Source organism: Lemur catta, chromosome 17 (genome assembly GCF_020740605.2).
Source record: "Lemur catta isolate mLemCat1 chromosome 17, mLemCat1.pri, whole genome shotgun sequence".
NCBI lineage: Eukaryota > Metazoa > Chordata > Mammalia > Primates > Lemuridae > Lemur > Lemur catta.
The window spans coordinates 37332656-37357254 of NC_059144.1; the positions used below are offsets into that span (position 1 = coordinate 37332656).

General features: G+C 42.1%; 1 protein-coding gene across 5 annotated transcripts in view; it reads right to left on the reverse strand.

Annotated features, from left to right (window-relative positions):
- Positions 1 to 24599, reverse strand: part of KIF16B (kinesin family member 16B) — a 238543-nt gene that overhangs the window by 35305 nt on the left and 178639 nt on the right. For all 5 annotated transcript variants that reach the window (XM_045528143.1, XM_045528140.1, XM_045528142.1 and 2 more), the window contains one exon: positions 8775 to 8864. In XM_045528143.1, coding sequence (XP_045384099.1) covers positions 8775 to 8864 — 90 coding nt within the window. The remainder of the gene's footprint in view (positions 1 to 8774; positions 8865 to 24599) is intronic.

Consider the following 24599-nt stretch of genomic DNA (forward strand, 5'->3'; position numbering starts at 1 on the left):
CTGGATTATAAATCACTAAAAGAAAACTAAGAACTAATAAAGTTGTGGAGTCTTTACTAGGAAAAGGAAAAATTTTTCTGTTAACAAGTGATAAAAATGTACTTTGTCATCATTCCTCATTTACTAGTCATTTTCTTTACTTCTGTGATACTTGTCTACCTAACTAGTATTCAATTTTTACAGATTAGAGGGAAAAATTCAACATAGCACTCTAATTGGTCAAATCTGCTAGAACCTGTCTTTTGCCAAGTAGATGCACCTACATGATAACAGGCAGCTTTTGAAACATTTGCACCCTGTAGGTTTGTGGCTGTAAATTTCAGCCACTCCAGCTTTGGAGAAATGCAAATAATGAAAACTCATCAAAAGGCTGCCATAATTCTCACAGCTGACTAGATGGAAGCATCTCTGACTACTCAAAATTAACAGCAGCTCCCAAGGCCTTCTAAGAACAGCTGTCACCGAGAAATATACTCACAAACAAATAAGCAATTCTCTTCCAAGTTTGATTTGTTAGAGGCATAAAGCAACAACTCTTTAGGACAACCTAGTCAGATTATTAAGGGAGTAATGAGCTACCTTTAGACCTTTGATAGGGTAACTTGAGACCATACTACACATTATTTATGAGCACCTAGCCCAGAGCCTGGCACATACTGGAGCCTCATGAAACATCAGCTGAATGAAGGAGTGAGGCAGAATTCTTCACTGGTGGTCCTTGTGGAGCAGCCAGTGATTACAATTAGGACCTATCACTATCAGAAGCTGCTGTCCTGTTGTCACTGAAGTGCTAAAAAGTGGCATCATCCCAGGTATAAACTCATACTTGGAAATGGAGTTAGGATTGCACCAACTTCTAGTTACATTTGGTACAAAGACTTTAACTTTTCCATGTAAAGTCTCACTTTTCCCAAAGCCCAGTGTCAATTTCATTCAGGCAGGAGCCAGTGAACACAGATTTGAAGACGTTCATGGATGCTGCAACAATTTTTGAAAGTGAGAAATACTACAGATCTATGAATATTAAATACTGTATTTTTAAGAATAAACATGCAGCTGAACTAACTCAACTGTGTGCATTTTCCATCTCTTAAGATGCTAATTGTCTCTTTAAGGAACTGAGACATGAGAGGAATCTGTCATTGTAATGATATTCAATAGAAGGAACCCAATTTCTAGTTATCAGTTACCATCCATGGGGACTTGCTATGCAACAGAGTTTTAAAAGGAACAGATTTTCTTATCTTGGATCTCACGTGGGGCATTCTGCAAATTCCCCCTTTTCGAATTAACATGGTCATAGAGAGGGAGGCTGAGAGAGAGAACACAGGACCAGAAATTAGGAGACATGAACCTTGCTCCATCTATTAGCCCCGGTGTGACATGGAACAAAATTCTCTCTAGGTACTTGATTCCTCATTTCTAAACTGAAAAACTAGACTGCTAATTGTTAGGGTGCCTTTGAGTGCTGACATTTCACAATGTACCAACAGTTCCAAGCTCACTGCTATGGAAGCTCCCTTGTTTGCTGCCGAGGGAAGCAGGATACAAGCCCATGTCTTTGGTGATCAAAGAGACAACAGTATTTCTTCTTCATCGTCCAGGTTTGAACTAGTCTGTCATTAATTTTGACAAGGTTATTTGTCACTGGAAATCACCTTTTAGATTTGGTGATCTATACTAATGAAAAGCTACTAATGCTCCCAGGATACATGATAAAGAAAGGATGGGCAGCACCTTAATCAGTGGTCTGGAGGGCAGCACTTGCAAGATGTTTTTTCCCCAACTACACACCCCTGGGCCCCACGTCAGATTTACTGGATCAGACATTGCTAGTTTGGGGCCCGGGTCTACACATTTTGGAAAAGCTGCCCAGGTAATTCAGATGCTCACGGCCCTCCACCCACCCTCGAGAGCAGTGATTTGAATGCTGTTTATCTATGAGGTGAAGAAGATGGTGTGATGCAAACCACACAGTGAAATACCTGGGCCTCTGATAACGTACCAGGTCAGGAAGCTGGCAGCATTCTATTTTTGCCTGCATAGCTGTTTGATATTTAAAAATTCAAGGAGGCTGAGGGCTTGGTGCAACTGAATTTATCTAAGAGTTACTGGATACTCCCTGTGGCTACGGTTGGGAGCATTATAATTTGGGTGGTGAGTTTATTTGCAATTTTTACATTAATCTTGAAATGTTGGTTATAAAAATGTTATAATGCATTTCAATAATGGATGGCAAATAGCTGTCCAAGACAAATACAAGGCCAATAGCTGGTTTCTTTTCTTTTCTTTCTTTGGTGTTGCTTGGAAAATAAAGAAGGTGAGAAATGGTTCTTTCAGCACAAACTGAAAGTCCATATACAAATTAAATAACCTATTGCCTAATCATTTTCTTCCTTCCCACTGGTGTTTACTGGGCACCAGGAGAATGCCAGATGTGAGACAGAACAATTGCTCTCACACAGCAATCTTCCATTTTTACCCGGAGGCTCTCAAAACATGTTTCTCTCTCAGCTTTGCAGGGAGAAGGGAGCCCCCATAGGGATGTGGCTGATTGAAGCTGATTGTGTTTGACACTTGGGGACTCTAAGGACTCACTGTGGTAACTCAGTTATGATGCAGACAGGCTACAGACTGTTCCATGAAACTTACACTCTCACAATGCACAGACATTAAAAGTTCCCTTAGCACTTGTTTTGATTCTACATTTTAACATATAAAATGTCTCATTTTTGTGGTTCATTCTCTTGCCCCTAAGGCAGACCAACACAAACCTGCTTCAGAATCCCTCCTGGCCAAGAGCATTATGAAAAGGATCTCAATGATCAATTCCAATGCTTAATCGCTTTTACTGTGAGATGTCTGCCCTGAGAGGTAAGGTGCCTGTCTTAGTCCATTCCGGTTACTGTAACAAAATACCTTAGGCTGGGTGACTTCTAAAATGCATAAATTTACTGCCCACAGTTCCGAAGGCTGGGAAGTCCAAAATCAAGGTGGAACTGGGCTCAGTATCAGGTGAGGTATGCTCACTGATGGCACTTTCTGTGTCCTCATGTAGCGGAAGGTGGGGGCAAGACACCTTAGGCTTCTTTTATAAGAGCACGAATCCCATTTATGGGGGCTCTGCCCTCACGATCTAGTCACCTCCCAAAGGCCCCATCTTTAATACCAACAAAGTAGAGATTAGTTTCAATATGTGAATTTGGGAGGGACACAAACATTCGGTCCATAGCAGTGCCCATTAGGCTCTAGCATTCGGAAGGCAGGACTCCTTGTCAAATGTATTAAATGTGTTAAATGTAAATAAAGTCCTTTAAAAAATCAGACAGGGATTGGCATCTCTGAACCTCCTAGAAGCAGCAGCTCTCTCAGTGGGCCTCTGCCCTTTCAGCCCCATGTCTCATTACTTCATTAAACACACGCAGAACCCACTAGACCAGTCACCCAAAAAGTGAGGGGGGTATACGAGGTCTTCGCTATTCACTCTAATGGATGAAAGGAGACACGGTTTTCAGAGTTCTTCTTTAGCTTCCTGCTGAGCTATGTTTCTGCCTTGAGGGACTCTCAGACTGTAATTTGGATCCACAGGTAAGCTTCACGGACATCAGACAGAAACACTAACTCTACCTCCTCTTCAGAAACAAAAAGACAACAGGGCTTTGTTTCTGAGAACATCACTTGATTGATATTTAAAAGGCTTACACTGATTTTAATAGAGTCAAAAAATATATGGTTTTCATACAGAACAAGAGCACTGCAAAAATGATTTGCATGATAAAATTTCAAAGATGCTGTCTAGCAGATGCTACGTAATAGTTCGTAGATGCTTTCAATAACACATTGTATCTGAGGCTCTCACAGTCTTTTACAAACTAGCTGTGGCATTATCATCTTACAGATGTGGAATTGGAAAACACAGGGTTTAATTTGATTAAGATTCCATACAAGGGCAACGAAGGGGAGCGGAAAATGAAAGCCAGGAGGAGCTATAATCCTGCATAATACATGTCAATAGATCAAGAGGACAAATTAATTCAGAACAAAAGGCAAAACCTATTTGGCATCCAGAAGAAACTGCTAAGATTAAAGAAAATGAATAAATAAAAATAAAACAACAGTTTAAAAAACCCTGAATAATGCAGTACCTCCAGTCAGAAGCACTCGGCCCACTCAGTGAATCTGACAAGAGAACAAGCATAACATTTGCATATGATCAGAGACTCTGTGCAGCTAATGTGTTCTGCAGTATTATAGAGGGCAAAAAAAAATTAGCTTTTTTACAATTCATAGAATTTGTCACCATATAATAATAAATGGACTACATTTTTCTTTGGTTTCTGCTTTTCCTCTGCCCTCAACCCCCACCTCTCCAGAGTTTTGTAGAACCCAGTGGCTTCTTGTCCTTTCAATTCCTAAGTTCCATTTTGCTTGTAATTTTCTTCAGAGAGACATATCTTATATCTAATAATCAACAACTCCTTACCACCTTAATTGGTTCACCACCCACGTGCATATAACGTATCCCCACGGGGTCTGCAGCTGACCAGCACATCATTCTCCCTAAGAACACACTGCAGTAAATAATTACCCAAATGACTGTGAGCAAACAGGGCGATTAGAAGACTTAGCTGAAAGATGGTTAAGGAATTCTTAAAACCTTCTCGCTAGGGTGATGGCCTTCAGGGCTCTTAGCCTACTCAACTTTCAGTGTATTCTTTCCTGATCTTGGTTTTTCATAAATTAGGTCTTTAAGAACATTTGAGCAATTACCAAATTTCTTCACATGAATCAGAAGACACGTAGATATGTTCAAGAATGTTCACAGAGCAAATGTTCACAACAGCAACAATTTGGAAACTACCCAAATGTCCATTAACAGGATTCGGGAAACCTCGTAAGGTGATGTGCCAACTTTGTTGCTAGGTAGCATTGCCCATGGTAGCACTGCTCATGTCACTGCTACAGTGCTTCTGGACAGGGGAATGGCAGCCATCTGGTGGGAAGCCATAGCTTTAGGCTTCTCCGAGGGAGGTGACTGGTAACTCAGTATGTCCCTTGTAGGGACTCTGGACATTCTGCCTATGGAGTTGTTAGAAGAGATAATGGCTCCCTTGTGGCATAGGATTCTAGGCCAGAGCTGTTCTCGCACCTGCCTATGTGGGTCCCATCTCTTTGCACCTAAGCTATCAGCTGGAAGAGGTGGGGCAAATAGAATGGCTCTGCGACAGCTGAGTGGATGGCTGCAGAGATTGCTGGGAGGCCCTCTCCAAGCCTCTGCCCTGCTGGCAAGTAGTGGTTCCTCACCTGTATCCTCCCCAGGGAACCTGATCCTGAGTCTATAGGTCATGGGAGTTGTGTGGGTCCGAACGCAGAGTTGGACCCAAGGAGACCTCCTGGTGGGCACTGCGAACAGTTAGCTCTGGGGGTCAGATTAAGGAAATCTTTCACATTCCATGTATGTGTCTTTGAATGATGTCAATCTTTTACCATGAATGTGTCATTTATTATTGGGGCAAAAAAAACATTAGTGAAAGAAAAGAAAAAGAAACCTCCATGAAGAGAACTATTACATAAAACTGTTCTAACAGTATATTTCCCAAGAGAACACAGCTAAACTCCAATGGGAATGTGAATAAACAGGATGTAATTTTAGACATAGTTCCAAAAGATCACAGGCTATAACTAAAACTGAAGCTTTGAGGTGACAAGAGATTCTCTATTTTGGTAAGTACATTAAAAATTCTGTGCTTTTCAATATTTTTCAACTTGATTAAAATTTTGGAGCCTTGTATGACTTGGTTAATTTAATACGTGTCATTTAAAAAATATATTATCATCAAACATTTTGTTACCATTGCAATTAAGAGAGCAAGAATCGCTTTCTACTTCCATAGAGATAAGGAGCCCGATCTGGTGAAAGAGTGAGGAAAATAAAACATGTCCCCACTTAGCTATGAGACACTCATCCATGAGAGGAAATTTTCAGGATCTTTCCGCATCAACTCTTTGGCTTTCCTGAAAAAGTTATGTCTTGAACAAGTCGAGTGATTTCTAGGATGCTGTCAGCCCAAAGAGATCACTTGGAGGATGCTGATTACTTCAAGAAGATTAACATCATATACAGAGATGGTAATAATGAGCACTAACGAAAGCAATAATAATTGACAAATACCTAATGAACAATGGTCTCAAGTGCCAACAAAAGCTTAGCAAGGAAGACAATGTGACGTTGACTTGCACAAAAGAAAAACCAACTCCATAACAAAGAAAGACAGTTGATATTCAACTTGATATTTAGCTTCATCTTGAAAATGTTAAACAAAAAAGGCTGTTCTCTTCTGGTTGCAGTAAGATTTACCTAGATATAGAACAACAGACTACTGTGTTTTCAGAGGTAATTTTTCCCCATTTTTATATTATTGTTGGTTTAGAAACAGGAAGTGGAGTGAAATTGCCTGGGTTTCTATACTGGCTTCTGCTCACCAGTCGTGTGATACCAGCCAAGTTATTCCTGTCTCCCATTTCCAGTATGCGCATCTGCAAAACGAGGGCAGTAACAGTCCCTGCACCTCCTGTCGGGAGAAACACATGAGATGCACAGTCCAGCCCCTGGCGCACGGTAAGCACTGTGTAAATGGTAAGGAAATTGGTCCGAGTTGTGGTTATGGAAACGCATGCTGCACTGGCACGAGGCCTCAGGGTTTATGATCAGGATAGCTTAACCTTTCAACATGTGGTGTGTGTTTTAGAAGCTTAACACGTGGTTTCAAATGACTACTCATGTGATCTGTCCTCTTTCAAATACACGCACACATGTGTCTGTGGGTTCTCTCTCATAACCAATATTTTTTTGTCCTTATGAGAGTGTAATTTATAAGTCTCAAAATTGAACTCAACACAGAAAAGCAATTTCCACCATTCCTGGTTATCATTTAGATCCTGAGTCTGTCATCTATGAATATGATGATCTGAACACTGCAACTTAGCTAGATATTAAAATGGAAATACACGCTTTTTCCTAATTATTGTAACAGAAACAGAAGGATTTTTCTTCATTATTCTCCATCCAAACAATGGTTTGTATTTCTAAGGGAACGTTCACAATGTCTTTCTTCCTTAAACTCTAGGCTTCTATCCTTCATCTCTTTTGATATTTCCATTTGGGAGTTTAAAAGCATCCTCAAATTTAATATGCCTAAAATAGAATTCTGGATTTGAGCTCTTCACCAGCCCAATAATCCATACTGCATATGGCCATTAAAACAGCTTTTTAAAAGCACAAATTGGATCACTTTATTACCTTGTTTAATACTTCACCATGGCTTCTCATGCACTAAGAATATAGTTCAAAGCCTCATATGATCAGGTAATACCTGAGCGCCTTACTGTAACACCTGAGTACAATCTATGCCACCAGGGGAATTCAGTGATGCTAATAAAATATGTAAAATCTGTATATTACTAAAATACTGATATAGAAATTTATGACCAAGCAGTTAATGAACTGCAAAGCTCACTTTGAACACAAGCATTCCGTACATTTAATATGTGCACAATACTTCTACTTTTCATTGTCCATATTGATTTGGGACATGAAGGGTAAACTGTAGAAACAAACTTAATAACTTGATTTTGATGCAATTACTTCTGGAACTGAACCCTCTTGGGAACAATGAACTATAATTCATACTTGAAGTTCCTTCAATTTTTAATAGAATACTAGTATAATAGCTTAAAAATATAGAATTTCAGAGAGAGCTTAATTCTACCTGGGCTCAAGATTCTTCTGTATATGAAGGAACTATTTTATTTACAAAAAGTTATTTCTCTTTGTATTGTATATCAGATAAGAAAGGGTAGAAGGATGGGAATGGTAGGGAAACATTTGTTTATTTAATGTGAACCAAATTAGGGAACTAAATTTCTAACTAAAGTATATTTTAGGATGTCTTAAGAAACAGTAAAAACAATGTTGAAAAGCAATACTTAGTGAAAGCAAGCTAATTAGACAGTGACTAATGATTGATATGCACTCAGTTCAACCCAAAATTCCCAAAAAGCTGTATCTATGCAAGGCTTCCTTTAGTTCAGGTAAAATCATCATGATCATTTGGAAAATACACATTCATTCTAGGAATACTTTTCTTTGCTTAAAATTATTTTAAAAACCAGTCTTTGTCCAAAAAGGAAAAGATTACTAATATATTATATTGATACACCCTGGATATCTGATCCAATGCATGAAATGCTTTCTTGCTACTAGATAACTGCATATTTATAATCCTAGCTCCCCCCATCATGTTAGGTGGCAAAATAACTCTTATGACTTGACTTCTCATTAAGTGGAACTCTAAACACTAATGCAGTCTTTCCTAGAAGAAAAAAGGACAAATCTATACTGAGAAATTTATTATGACTTTATTTTAATAGATCTTATATTTGAGAAGTTATAAATTAAAATATTTAAAATTCATCATGAAATTTATGAAAAGGATGGAGTTCATTTACAGTCATTATACTATCACTTTCAAAATCTCGTGTTCAGAAAATGTTTAAACTGTGTAGAACAGAAATGAAACAAAGGACAAAAATTTAAAATCTACCTTTGCCAGATGGGAAATTGAAATAAAACTTGGTGACACTTACAAGCCAATACTGAGAAAGAGAGAAAGTGTAGGAGCGCAAGCACGCAAGATGACACTGCTAATGCAATCAGCTCGCTTACGTTATAAAATGAATGTTCTCAAATTGGAGATAATATTTTCATAACTTACCTCTGCATACTTTAACTTCAATGTTTTATGCATTTCTCGAAAACGACTGTAACGCCTGAACACCGTCCATGTCTCATCTAGGACAGTAATCTATTAACCAGGAAAATCAAAATGAATCAACATTAATTAGAAGAAAAAGTGACTAAAATTTTTTAAAAATAATCTAAAAATTAAATTAACAAAAAGTAATTTAGCCTGTAAAATTTCTCCAGAAGTGAAAGCATTACTCTAGCTGTATAAATAAGACTTATAAATAATAATTGCGCTCTACTTAAACATGCAGCTTTGGTTCGCTCCCAAATCTTGTTATAAACAGCACGTGCCTATGTCATGTGAGGGTCAGATGGTCACTTCTCAGTCGGTTATAAAAACTGTCCCTCATCCCTTTGCTCAGTTATAGAAAGGAAATCCCACAGGATAACTTTTTTGTGACAGTGATACACCCATACAAAATGTCAGGTGTAGGTCACCAGACACCACGGTGGACAGGAGGTAAACAAAAAAAGAAGGAGGGAGAAGGGGAGGGCAAGGAGGGGGAGAGAAGGGGTGGGGAAGGGGACAACAACAAAGGAAAGAAAAAGAAAGGGAAAAAACCTTACTGCACCTTAGAGATTGCTAGTATAAAACACAAACATATTTTGCTTTTTTTCAGAGAATTATCAATCCAGCCCTTAACAGGCTGAGCGGATGAAACTCGGCTGCACAACGGCTCTCAGAGGTCACAGTGACAAGGAGAGGCTGGTGGACCACTTCAGCCTTTACAACTGCAAAGCGTAGGTAGGCTATTGAGTCTCAAATTCCTGTCTCCACTTCCCACTTTTCTTCTGAGCTCCAGTCCCATCCATGTACCCAACTTGGAGACTTCTTTCCTTAGATGTCACACAGGAGCCTCCAATTCTACTTGTCTAAAACTGTCCCTGACATAGTATCTCCAGGCTCAACCCTGGTGCTCTCCACCGTAAAACATTCCACCTACAACGGGATGCCAGTCAGAGAGGCTGAAGTCCCCGAGCGCTCTTGTTTTAACATCCCCGCTTGAAATAAGCACGAGCTCTTGCTCCTTTCCCCTCTCCAACATCTCTTGGAGCTTTATCCTTCCATCCTTTGCCATCAGCACCATCTGACCCTAAGGTCTCATGTGGACCTGTGACAGCCTCACCCAACTTTCTATACCCACATCTGTCCCTCCAGTCCCTTCTCTGCAGGACTGACAGGAGATCTTTTTAAAAGTCAAATCTGATCATTTGATTTGGGAGATGTCCCTCTCCTCCTTAAGGACAGCTCCATGCTGCTCCCAGAAAAAGACCTACAATTTTGACCCAGCACCCACAGCCTGCCCCCGCCAGGTGTCTTCACTCCTGCTGTGCTCCCTGAAGGCACGTGCTTTGTCCCACCTCGGGGACTCTGCACGGGCCATGCCCCCATTGGGGAATCTCATCCTGCACCTCTTCAAGCACAGTGATTCAGCCTGATCCCCCTGCATGGAAATCACGGACCATCGGCAGGAGAGCAGAAGCAATACGGGAGAACAGCCAGGTGGGCAGCTTCATAAGGAGGGAGTCTTGAACTCCTGGCCTCAAGCAATCCCCCACCACAGCCTCTCAAAGTGCTGGGATTACAGGCATGAGCCACCGCGCCCAGCCTTAGGAGCGAGTCTTGAGTCCCAGCCATTCTCTGGTTCATTCATTCCCCAAAGTGGCAAACGAGATGGTTCGGGGGTGTACAGGGATGTACATTTTAAAAGTTCCATCACTCTGGATCTGTATTCATTTTTGACAATAACTTTGTAATTGTGGCAGGTTTCTTCTTATGAGTTTCCTTGAAAAAGATGTTTCCATAAGAAGACAAAGGTGAGTGTATTTACAGAAAATCATTAAGTAAACAACAGCATAGGCGTTTTGCAGCTGGGGTGGTTTCCAAGCTGGTGTGCAAGTCACCACAGCTTGGGAAACAGCTCCTGGCCGCGAAGCTGCTGGCCTTCCTCTCCCGTTCTCTCCTCCTCAGCTGACCCCACTGAGGCATCATGAACACCATGAACACCACCAGCACAACGTCCAGGGATGTGGAGGCTCTGGAGGCTGACATTAAAACAAAACTCCTCGAAAAAGTTTTTTTTGATGTCATCAATTTCTTTCTTCCCATTATCCGTCTAATCCTTTCCAATCTACTCACCATTCCACCCAAACTACTCTGACCTATACTCTTACCAAGGTTATCAATGACCTCTGCATTGCCAGACCCACTGGTTACTTCCTGGCCTTGACTGTGCTTGACCCACGGGAAGGATCTGACATAGCTCTCGGGTAGTGCTCTGGTCCTCCCGACATCTTTTCCATTGGCTTGCAGATTACTACACTCTGTTACCTCAGTTTTCTCTGCTGCAATTTCTCCTCATCTCCCTGACCTCTAAACATCAAGGTGCTCCAGGGCTTCACCCGTGAATATGTTTTATTTTCCACCTGCACTCACTGCTTTGGTGATCTCATCCCATCTCACAGCTTAAATTTACATGCTGATCACTCCCTGGATGCTCATACCTCGCCCCTGCACCCAGACTCGTAAATCCTGCTGCCTACTTGGATGTCTGACATGCATCTCAAACGTAACATGCTACGCTTAGCAAACTTAATCTCATCAAATCCACTCCCCTTTCCCGTCTCAGTAAATGATGATGTCATTCTTCTACTTGTTCAGTCCAAAAACTTTGCATCATCCTTGATGTTCCTCCTTCTCTTTCACACCTCACACCCAAGCAGTTGGCAAATCCTTTCTGCCAAACCTCCAGAGTAGAATGAGAATCTGACCACCTCTCACTATCTCCACCGTTAACACCGTGGCCCAGCACTGGCATCTCTTGCTTGGGTTGTTTTGAACAGCCTCCCGGTCGCTTTTTTGCTTATGTTCTTGTCCCCCTTCACACTTTTCCCTTCATTCTTCTCTCAACATGGGAGCCAAAGTGACCTTGTTAAAAATTAAGCCAGGTGGGGCCACTTCTTTGCTCAAATGGGACACCCTCCCAAGTGTCCCATCTCACTTGGGGTGCAAGTTCAGGTTCTGCTGCTGACCCACAAGTATCTCTACACGCCATCTCTGCCCTGGCCTCATCTCTGATCACTCTGTCCCTTGCTCAGTCTGGTTTCCTTGCTTATCAGCATACACCAAACATGCAACACAGCAAGTGTGGTCTCAGGAACTTTGTATGTGCTTTTTCCTCTTTCTGGAATATTCTTTTCCCACATGACTAGTTCCCTCCCTTCCTTCAAGTCTTTGCTCAAAAGTCACTTAGTAATGTCTTCCTTGGATATCCTGTGTAAAATGGCATCCCCTTTCCCCATTCAACACGACTTATTCTTCCTCCCTAGTTTTATACTGAGCACTTCTGATGACCTAACATGGTCTGGGTTTACTAATGTATGTAGTTTCTTGTCTCTCTCCCCCACAAGAACATAAGCTCTAGGAGAGCTGGGATTTTTACATCCTGGTCACTGGACCTTAGAAGAGTTACATACCATGGTGATTTTAAGTGAAACAACGTATAATGAAACCAATTGTTTCTTACCAATGCTGTAACAACATGATGTTGAACATAATGATGTTATTTGAGGACCTGCCATGCACTGCATCACTCAAAGTCACAGTTTCCAAGAACTTATCAATGACGTTAAGTAAGGACTTATTGTATACTTTTGAACTGGGCCTATTGAGGTCAGTAAAGGTATCAGAGGGACCTCTGTCTGTGTGTTACTATGGTGACTCCAGGAGTCCCATCATTAATGGACAGGGAAGGACTCTCTGGAACCATTAACACTGTGTAGGTATGTGGGTGAGATTTCAGAATGTGCCTTTCTAATGAGTTCCCAAGTGAAGGGGATGCTGTTGGTTTAGACAGTAAACTGAAATGCTGAGGTTAAGTTCTAAAAAATGTTGAACAATGAAGATCTTCATTGGCCTATTCTGGGTAGTGATTTTTTTTTTTTTTTTTGCTTCATCTCTTACTTGATATTTTTATAAACTCGTATACAGATCTCAGCGACTTCTACCCTCGGCATTTGATTTTACTGTCTAAACCAATGGTTCTCCAAATGGGAAGCCTGACCAACAGCATCACCTTCACTTGGGAACTTGTTAGAAAGGCACACTCTGAAGTCTCACCCACAGCTACTGAATCAGAAACCATGAGGTGTGGGGGGAGCAACAATCTGTGTTTTAACAAACACTCCAGGTCTTTAACCTTCTGATGCAGGTTAAGGTCTGAGCATCCTTGCTGCAAACCACTGGTAGTGCTGCTGCTCCAAAAATCAGATATTGTTCCATGGCCTCCCCGGCCCAAGCCTTTAGCATGGCATTCAGGGCCTTTGCCAGGCTAACCCCATGCTGCACTGCTCACCCCAGCCCCCAGTTAACCAAAAATCTCACACTCCAGACAACTTGTCGGTACAGAAATATGACATATTTATGGGTCTTCCGAAGGGCCTTTTGAATGGCCTCTTCACCACACACCCCCTTCTGCAACTGGAGAGTTGCTGCTCAGCCCCCATGGTGGCATGCAAACCACAGTTCCTCCCTGGGCAGCACCTCCACTCCAACTCCCTCCTCCCTGGAAGAATCACTTATTCCCTCCCCTCCACGATTCCTTAGCACTTAGTTCACACCATGATCAGAGCACACATCACAGGATATTAATGACACAATTAATGTTGCACTAATTAATTTGTATAATATTAATTATATGTCTCTCTACCCCATGAGATTTTAAGCCTCCGAGGGCATCTGCCTTGGGTAGTTAACTGGGGTGGAGGTGGGTGGACTCTCATGGTAGAGATAAACATTTACTGAGCTCCTACCACATGCCCGGTACCATGGCAGATGCTGGTAGTTTTCTGAGAGATGTACTTAAGATTATTTTGCTTTTCCAGTTAGCTAAGAATTTGGGTTTGGCCCAGATTGGTCAAAATGGACAACAAGGCCTATTGGAGTCTTGGTAGCAGTTATTCTGTTCTGGAGTCTCACTGAATCATCTGAATCAAAGATTGTTTGAATTAGCCACAATAGTGCAACTTTTTAAAAAAAAAAACTACACTGAGAAGATGGTATATTCTCAATATATTCATAACACGAGTTTACAGTGAGGCATAAGACAAATTTCCAAATTCTTCACCCTTGAGATTCACCAGAATTGAGGTTAAATACAGGGATTAGAAAGGCTCAACCTTCCCACTTTATATATAATACATTAAAATCCCCCATTGTCTATCAACATGTAAACAAGCAAAGGACAATGGTGACAAAGAATAAAGAATATCAGCAACCAACCCGGCAGTGGTGGGCAAGGAAACCACACGTGCGATCACTGCATAGCACAATGATCACATCCCTTCTTTCTAACGGAAAGACACCACGCCTAGAGCTGAGCATCTGCTTGTGGGAAGTTTGGTGAAAAACAACCACAAAAAGGCAAAACATCTATTACAGGGTATGAAACGGGGAGCTGATGCAGACAGGAGGGACAGAAGATCAGTACAGCAAATAACTCAGATCAAAACACTCAATTATTTTCTTTAATGTTGAGAACGCAAGGCATCATTACCACGTATCTTTGAGGAGCAAATTCATTACTTCTCTCTCTCTCTGAATGGTCTTGCTGATACAAATCCATCTCTTCTGGGCCATAAAATGATCAAGCACTTCTTAAACACCATAAACATGTCCTTGAGATGGACTGTGTTTACTTATAAACAATTCTCAACTGAGTGCTTTCCAAAAATTTATGTTATGTACATATTTTGCTGGTTTAAAGATTGTCAATTTTAAGATCTGTTGTCAGTATATATTTGGTTGTGTGTGTATCTGTGTAAGGAGGAGAATCAACAGTTTGTCATTCAAAGAAAAATACTCCAACTGGCTCCCATTTAAGCAGTTACTTCTCTTTAATAATATTTATTTTTTAACAACATCTGGGGGAGCTACCTCAATTATATATTAAAAAATCATCGCATTACCAATGGTTTAGAGGAAATGGTTTAATATCTAACATATATTAAAAAGTTCTGTCAGGTTTTTGTAAAATAAAGTCTTATGCAGCAACGTAACTACGAACATGTTTGAAGAAACAGGAAATATATTCCAAATGTATGTACAGTAAATGTATAGTAATAAGCATTAATGCATAAAGTTTAATTAAAATCTCCTTACACATTATAGAAATGAAAATGAAAATTAATACATATTATCCAAGCTGGTGGTTCCCAAAATGGAAGAGGCAAGATGATCCATGAGGTGTGCAAAGAAACTACTAGAATTTCTATTTCTTTTTCTCTTATTTACATCTCCACTTCTGAAAGTGTTATAATAAATAATAAATGTTATAATAAAAATAAGTATAGTGAGGAAATGTTACGCTTTCTAAATAAATAACAATAGATATACTGGGTGTGCCTGCTCAATAACTTTTTAACCGACAGGCATGAGTGATTAAAAACGTTTAGGCACCTCTACTGTAAGCCATGGCTGGTGGTAGAAGATGAAGGAAGGAAAACAGGAAAGTCCCACTGTTTGCATATGGCAGAATCTAATGCATTAACTGATTCAACTCAATGTTTTAAGCAGCCACTATCAACAAGTTTGAGAGAACATGAAATATATTTCAAATGCATGAATCTGTGTAGTAACAGGCATTAGTGCATTAGATTTAATTAAAATCTCTCACACAACTGTTGCAAATGGAATTAAGCCAGAGATGGTAATGGAAGCTAACACCCCATTAATCACAGCAACATCCCATAGAGATCACAGCCTGCTGTCTGATTACTCCTTGTCCTGATCCACCTCTGCCATCACCGAATCCTTCTGAGAACAGACAGTGCCGGTGCTTTCTGATTCCTGATAGGCATGTGCACCCCCCGAGTGCTGAATCTGCTTGGCTGTCTTCACTGTGACCTCCCCCTGGTCTCCTAGCTCATCTTTCTTCTCCTCACTCACTCACTCGCAGGCTGGATTCTAGGTGCCACTGCGGGACCGGCACCTCAAAGTCTCTGGCTCCCGAGACCTTCTGGTGGGGCCGATGAGAATAACCCCCCAAATCAGGCAGCCTGTGGGGTCAGCTTTCTCTCCTTTGTGCTGTCCAGCACTACGGAGACAGCCTCCAAGGAAGGCAACACAGTCACGTGACACAGATGCTATTTGAGCTCAGCAGTCACTCCTACTTGGAAATCCTTCCCAAGTACATTCTCTGTGATGAGTGTTTCAAAATGTTCCAGATTTTCAGTCCTCACAGACAATGATCTTGGGTTACTGAGATGATGAGGGTCACCCAAGATCAACTCCCTAAGTATCCTTTCAGCATATCTGAAAATGATGCTGTGGCTACATTCATTCTCCTCCCTTTGAGACCTCTTCATCTATTTTCCTTATTCACTTCTACTTGAAAGGAAAGCCCCTCTGTGAGGTTAACCCCAAACTGAACTGCTTCCTATTCTCAACTCATCACTTCAGTGTTTGTTGCCCAGAATGTCTCTTCTCTCATCTCCGCTCACTGAAACCCACCCATCATTCTCAAGCAAACAAAAACCTAAGTCCACCTGGAAGTGCTCGTGCTTCCCCCTGTGAGCCCCTGCTCTGGGCTGCTCTATTTTCCATACACATTTCTCTTCCCCCACTTAGTAGTCCCTTGAATATGTGAATTGCTTATTCATCTTTTCTGTTCCTCAGTATGCTTCTAGCATGGTCTTTTCTTTAACAAAAATTATATTACAGATACCAAACAAATATTTGTGAAATAATAAAAAAATGAATAATGGAGATGGTGGAGCTCAGAGCCTCTTTTTAATGAACACTTTCCTATTACCTTTTCTATCGTGGATGATAGATAGACCTGCATTGTAGTCCCTTTCCGACTTATCTGTAACTGTTCAAACTTGTTAGAAAGTAGGCATTAGAGGAGATGAGGAAGAAGGAAAATTGGAAGGCAAAGAAAGAAAAAAAATGTCATTTATCAAATCCCTTTTGGAGAGAGAACTGATTTAGAAGAAACACTGGGAAAAGCAATTTGGGGGTATGTAGGTATGCAGCTCCTAAAAGACACACTGAAAAACAAAAGGTGGTCTCTAAATTGCCTGTAAGACGGTGGGCCCTATTAACCCAAGAGTCCCTTGTTTCTGAATGTCAGGGTCATTTGGGTAAGCAGGTGGGGACAAAGGGTGAGCATGTGGGCTGGAGCTGAGTTTCTTGCCTTAATAAGGGGGTGGTGGTTGGAGCTCCCTGGAATACTGAGGGAGCCGGAATGGAAAGGCTGGTGCTCTGGGGAGAACACAATTGTCTCATGGGGTATTTAAGGTTACCTGCTCTGAGACAATGTACCCCCTTCTCTGGCTCCCTTAGGGAACTTCAGTAACATTTGCATGCCTCTGTTTCTGGGGAACCCAAGGGAGAGTGGAGCTCTGCAGCTAGGTGGGCACAAAGGAAGAGACTGTGTCAGCAGCCATCCAGGGACACTGAAGGCAAGGGAACAGCTGCCATGTGGCCCATGTCCACAGCTGTGTAAGGAGTTCCTAAACCAAGCAGGCATCCCCTTTGCATTGCAGTGGGCCCTGCAAACTAGCAACTCAACCAACTGCAGAAATTCTGTCTCAACAGCAGCTGAAGGAAGAAGCTGGGCCTCAGGGGAGGAGCCTGGTCCTAAACACAGTGCACTGTGCAAGCAAAGAAGAATCTAACCCCAATCCTAGATCTGCCCCTGTCTGTCAGTAACACGGATGGGAAGTGTATGGGGCTTGGAGAATGAAGATTCCTGAAAGTAGGAGACCCATGCAAGTAAGATTCTACAGCCATATTATCGAGAGAAATCCCAGACATCCTGCTTTGCAAGTGTATCACTGACAAGTACAGAAAGTGCCTCCAGCCCTTGGGCTTGTGAACCTGGTCTGAATCTGGTGTGCAATGAAGAAATGAGCCCAGTAATCAACTCCCAAATTATACTCGTACTCTAGGTAACTATGAAGTGGTGCTAAATCAAACGGGGCTTTCTAGCCAGCCCAAATCCAGCCTTCCACAGTGACCAGAAACAACGTCTTCCTCGTGATTCAATTTCAGTACCTTCAAATTGGTGGTAATACTGCTTATTTTAGCATACTTACCTTAAAGGGCAGTCTGAAGGTAAATTTGACGGAATGTATGAAGGCCCTAAGATTCTAGAAGATGGAGGCCTTTCAAATCTAAGATCATTACTGATGAAGTGCTTCTCCTGTCCCCTAAAATGTCTGCGAAGCAGGCAAGAAATGGGAAAAATTATTCTACTTTAAAATTGTGGGAAATTACGAGAATGACAGCCTAAGCAATCTTCCTTTAAATTACCCAGATATTCAGAGGCAAGGTGAGGAATGTAAAGTCCCTACCAGTTATCACGAGAGAATGACATAATAAAAAGCTCTGGAATGACACAGACTTGGATTCTGACTTTAGCCCAGTCACTTATTAGCTGTGACTTTGGCTAAATTATTAAATTCCTTCAGGTCACGATTTCTTCATCTGTAAAATACACTCATGATACCTAACCTACACATGAACTAAAAAAAAAATTGTGAAGAGACCTAGGCACAGTGCTTGGACACTCAATAAACGGCAACTCCTGGCGCTGGGACCACATTCCAGAGGAAAGGTCTAACATCATCCACTACTAAAAGGTGAAGGTATCTGTAGGTAGCAACTGCAAAAAGCAGAGTTCAAACTATTTTGTGACTTATTTTGAAACAAATTTTATGCTAGGAACAGATATAAAACTCCCAAAATTCTGAAACCAAGGAAGAAGGAATATTAAGAAGGAATATTAAGGTATTTTAGGAGAAAAATATAAATTTGGGCAAAATGGAAATTCAAGATATGATCATAAGGTGATGACTACTCCTCTGTGCTTGTGACTCAACCTCATGTCTCCTTAGTCATTTCTCACATGTGCGGTATTGACTTTGTGACGATCAACATGACTGTCCAAGTGAGGGCAATAGAAAAGATCAGCTGGTTTGTGTGAAAAAAATCAAGGAAGGAAAAACAACGTTTTTTCTTCATTTTTCAGTAGAAGACGAAGTTCGTACAGAGATAGGAAGGGTGCTTAAATTAAAAAAAAAAAAAAGAACTTAGGGTAAAATATGATTCTTCAAGCCCTAATGTAATTTCTCTCACTTGCTATTTATGTTTTAAAATAGTACACAAACTGAAGATGTGAACCTGGATGGACCAGGGCACATACAACACTCCATTTGTCTCAGCTGCGCTAATACACATGCAGGGAGGTAATCTATCAAGCTACTAATAAGCACAGATTCAGACGTCAACACACTACTCTTTCTGAACATTTATAGTCTATCAAGTTGGGAGTAAGTATTTCCAAAAGATGTATGTGTGCATAGTTTATCTAATAGACTGCAATGGCTTTTATTTCTGTCCTGCCAAATACAGAGAAATTTCTCTGACTGTAAATGTGATTGCTTCAACTCCCAAACTGCAAATTTTCTGGGCATTTCTTCTTCGTGCTTCCTGGCAGGTCTATCTGCCATTAAACTCTCCAGATTTGTCAAAGCCTTAACAATTGTTCCAATTTACAGAGTGCCTGGGACTTGGTCAGAATTCAAAACAAAAAGTTAAAACACACAGAAAAATAACAGTAAATTTTGAAAATAAGCAAGGATTTCGAGGTGGCCACTATGTCAGGGCAACACTGAAATACGGCCTCAACTTCTGAAAGTACAGAAAGTTGTGATATTTGGAAGGTACATTAAAATGAGTAAGTAAGGAAACAGTTATGGCTTAATGGACTGAGACCTGACATGGACATTTGGTACCTGGACCTACTTACTAGCTGTGTGGCCTTGAGCAAGTCATTCATAATTTCCTAATTTGTGAAATATGAACAATAGCCCCATTTTGGTACATTTTCCATATTTGTGGAAATGGCTGGCAAAATGCCTGAGGTGAAGACAATGCCTGATAGATGTCAGTTCCCTTTCTTCAAGAGAGGCTGCAAACTCGGTGCCTCTACAGATCCGTCAGGAATGACACTCAGAGAGGCCGGGTGACGGGACAGTACGCGGGAGCCCAGCGTGAGTGGACAGGGGAGGGTGGCCGGGATGCCAGAAGGCTCCTCAGAGAAGACAGCAATGGGACACCTGCCTCCCCGAGCAAGCGGCTAGAGAGCGCCCAGGCGGCCAGGACAACGTCCAGGGGGCGGGTGGGGGCCACAGAAGACAAAACAAAGCTAGTCTGCGGGTGGTGCGTGCTGGTGTGCGCAGGGCAGCACTGGGAGGGCAGCAGGGCAGGTGGGAGAGCGAGGTAAGACAGACAGGCAACCTTGACTCAGACACAATCAAGAAGCCCGATGCGCCCGCGCTCCGCCTGCGTGAGTAAGAGCCCGCCGACCGCGCTGCGAGGGAGAGCGAGGGGCAGGACTGACTCCGTCACTGCAGACGGGGCACGTGGGGCCAGGCTGACAAAGGGCACACGGTCACTTAGTCATCCTGCAGCTCTGGACAGGCTGCGCCCAATGAGAACAACTCGTGACTGGCTTGCGAGCGTCATATGGCTGAGTAATCTGCTGGGTGGCCATGGCCAGGTGGGCACCGCATGGGGGCCGGGGCATCCGCACTGCGCAAGACTGACGAGGGCTCGGGAGCTCATGTCGACAGGGGACGCCAGCAACAGACATGACAGTGACTGAACAAAGCCGGGCTGAAAGCACGAGACCATGAGCTGTGACCTCAGCAGGGAAGGGAAGGGAGTAACCCAGGTGACACGATGGAAAAGGGGGCCCTAGTGCAGAGGAGCACTTCAGAAAGGAGACGAGCACCCTTTTGTACAGATTAATGCCACTGTTTGCAGGAATAGAAACTCGCAGGAAACAAAATATTAAAACATATACCCGTGCTGCCTTATTTCTTTATGCTAGCATGTTGATGTGTAAGTTAAATGCAAGGAATTTAACACAGTGCTGGAAACACCAGCTTATTTCTATGACATAAGACTATGACAGCTGCTGTTAGCCTTAACCATAGATTTCCCAGTTTTGTATTATGCTGAAATGTAACTTAAAAATTAAATTTCACCCACTCTGGGCCCAGCTAACTGTAAATGGCAAGCACAGTGCAGTGGAAGTGATTTCACGTATCAGTGACGATAAGGCATGAGAGGCGGGGGTTCTCAGGGAACTGCCGCCATCCGGTTAGCGGCATGATCTGTGGTAGACACAGCCGAGCGCAAGCACGAGTTTCACAGATCCGTCCTGCTGACCAGCTGGTGACATGCAGCAGTGGTCAGCCCCGAGCGTGCCCTTCTCAGAGAGAAGCCAGACCAGCACCCCCTCAGCGTCTTTGCCCTGTCTCTGTCGTCAGTCGGCAGGACGGGCATCCCTTTACGTGTCTGTGGACACAGTCCCGGGAGGATGTGCTATTAGGACCCACGGGAGGGTGCAGCCTCAAGGGTCACGGGAACCGACACCAAGGGGTTCCTAGGCACGTGTCCTCCAGGATCAGTAAAATAGAGGACGGGGAGCAACATGGAGGAACATTAAAACAAACACCAACAAGAGGGAAAGGAATGCACAAATCATGATATATCCATACAGTGGGATGCTATTCAGGCATATAAAAAACAAATTACTGTTAGACTCAAGCACATGGATGAATCTCCAAAATACCATGTTAAATGAAAGCAGCCAGCCACGGAAGATAAACACCTCTTGATTCCACGGTGTGCTACAACACACACAACTACTCTCTGGTTGCAGAGGATGGATCAGCGCTGGCCTGGGGGCTGGCTCTGCGCGTTGGCTGCAAAGGGCCCAGAGAACTTTCTGGAGTGACTGAAAAATTCTAAATCTCAGTGTGGGTTTGGTCATCTGCATGTATGATGATGTCAAAACTCATCAAACAAAATGTGTACATTTCATTGTATGTAAATTATGCCTCAACAAAGTTGATTCAATAAATCTAATGAGACCCAACAACCAAAACCTATTTACTTACCTATTTTCACAGTTATTTCATAAAAGAAAGTTGTCTTTAATCCCCCCAAATAAAGCAGGTATGAAAGACAGTCCCTTGGAATTCAATATATTTTAATGAATATTAAATTTAGTTTAATGAAAAGCTCTATTAATCTCATTTTAAAGACCAGTGATGGAAACCTCTTAGGACCCATCAGAGATCTGACGATGAGCGTCTGGGGGGCCCAGCTGTCTCCCTGCCTTGCCCCGATGCTGCACACCCGGTACCCTCCTGGAGCATCCCCTTAACGGGCTCCTGACTACTGCATCTGACCATGAACAGACCACGTTGGAGCTACCAAATTGGGAATTAAAATGAAAATGGCCGGGAAGAAGGAATGATTTCAATGAGTGAGATAAAGCCGACCTAAGAAAGGGTGGGCAGAAAAGGGCAGGAAGGAGAGGGGGTGAGAAGGGCGAGGGGGAGACGACAAAGGGAAGAGCCCAGCAGCCACACTGCTGCCTGCTGCCTGCTGCCCGGGCTCTCAGGTCTGAGTGCAGACTCACACCGAGTCGGCCCTTGTGTGTTCACACAAACCAGCGGGGCTCCAAAATAAGCTGGCGGTGACACCAGCAAGCTACACGGTGAACAGGGGTCCTACACCAGGGTGCGTCCAGACCCTGCTCTGCTGGTCACAGAGGGCAAGGTGCCTTGCTGTGTGCTCTCAGGACCCCAGACAACCTTTCAAGACCATCACGGGAGATGATGAGAAACAAAAATCGATTTTTTAAAAGAGAAGCAGTAAAAATTTTTCTGAAGGATAAAGTGCAATATATCTGTATACGTTAATATCAGATTTTCCTTTAAAAAGCATAAAACTAAAAAGAATAGTTGCTTTTAAAAATAATGCTTTTTACCTGGGCCTTCTTAAAGCCACTGGTTCACCAAGAGAAGAATTTAGTAGTAGCCAGAATATTATCATTAGTGTGACCGTTTGTTTTAGAAAAAAGGACCTATACATGAAATATCCAGGTCATGGATGGAAAAGTTTGGCAAACTTGGCTTTTAAATTCACAACGCTGAGGGGGAACCAACAACAAAAAAGAAAAAAAAAAATCAAAACCCAAAACTCTCATAAAGACACAACCGCATATCAAAAGTCACTGAGTAGATCTCAAGGGTACTATCTCACTCATTCCCTAAACCTTTTTAATTTTTATTTCTTTTTAATAACAAACACTGACCCAGCACTTAGTATGTGGCAGGAGCTGTTTCAAATACTTTACAGACATAAACTCACATACTCCCCACACCAACCCAGTCAGCTGGGTTTTATTATTCCCATTTTACAGATGAGGCACAATGAGGTTGAGTAACTTGTTGGGGTTACCTGGAGGAGGCTGGGCAGGATGCTAGGGCACCCAGAACTGTTAATATGTCTCTGCCTGGAGCTAGGCTGGCTTGTTTTGCTTAAGGCATGTTTGTTTCTAGTACTGGGCCCTGATCTCTCTCTGACAGGGCATCCACATGGGGCAGAGGCCCTCGGTGGGCATTAGGAGACTCGGCCTAAAAGGAGAACTAGGAATTCTCCCGCTAATACTAACAGTACATTTCTGGTGCTAATGATTACAGCACATAGGATAAGCAGAAAAAGGAAGCACAACAATGACATGATTTCAGAACTTGCTTTCATAAATTCAAAGGAAGCAGAACTCTTTGGATTTGGATTTTTATATATTTTGAAGTGAAAGCCTGGATTCCCAAAGGCCTCTCATAATTTTCTGTATTTGGTTTCTCTGACTTGCTTTGACAGTAGCATCTTCACAATTTTGGCCAGATCTGCACACCACCTGGATTATTATTTGCTTGTAATTTTTATTTAAATCAACAGTTTTTAAAAAATCAATTACCTTCTTTATCTAAATCCTATATGTGAAATCAATTTAATAGCTATTTTATCAACACATTTATCTGTGAAAGTAAAACGTCCATGTACTAATTAAAATCACTGCATGTCCTTCATTGCTGTGAGTGCTATGCATTGGAGAATTCTATTAATAATTCTGAGCTAGTGGAAGCCATTCTTTATCCCTAATTCAAAAATATGGAAATAATAAAAACACAGCTCCAGCAATTGTTTTTATATATGTAGCTAATATTACATGTATGTACAAATGGAACTAGATACACACACACACAAGGATACACACATACACAATTGAGAATGGTTGGGAACAAATGCAAAAAAAAAAAATCCGACCAGGAATTAGGGATTAATTAGGTTGGGGGCAGTGGGGAGTACTGGATCAGGTATGTGACATATTTAAACAAGAAACCACAGAATCTGATCAGTGGAGTTAAAGACACACAGGCATCATTCTCTGGTCAAGAAAAACTTCAAATATATAAATTAATGCCCAAGTTTTTTTCTTTTAAAGGAAAACTCAGTATATAGAAACAAAACTCTAAAAACCTGATTAGCTAGAAGTTATTTACATTGCTTCCTCAGGAAGAGTGAATGAGTGTGCATTCCTGAAAGGAGGGAACCCCAGAGCCTGGGGCTCCCCTGGGATGCACCAGGGGTGGGAGAGGTGGGCAGGGCTGTTGAGCCTCCCTCTTTCCCTCCCCCCACCTCACCCCTGTGCGGCAGCTCCAGGCTCCTCTCCCCTTCACAGCGTCCTTCTGAGTAAGACACTCTTTCAACAAATGTGCTTCTCAGGTAAGACAAAATTTGGAGACCACTATAATTGTCCAATTTCTTCATCTTACCAATGAGGAAGCTGAGGCTCGGAATGACTTAGGGCCACTCAGCCAACCACAGCAGAGTGTCAAAGTTTACAGAACTCAGCATCCAAAT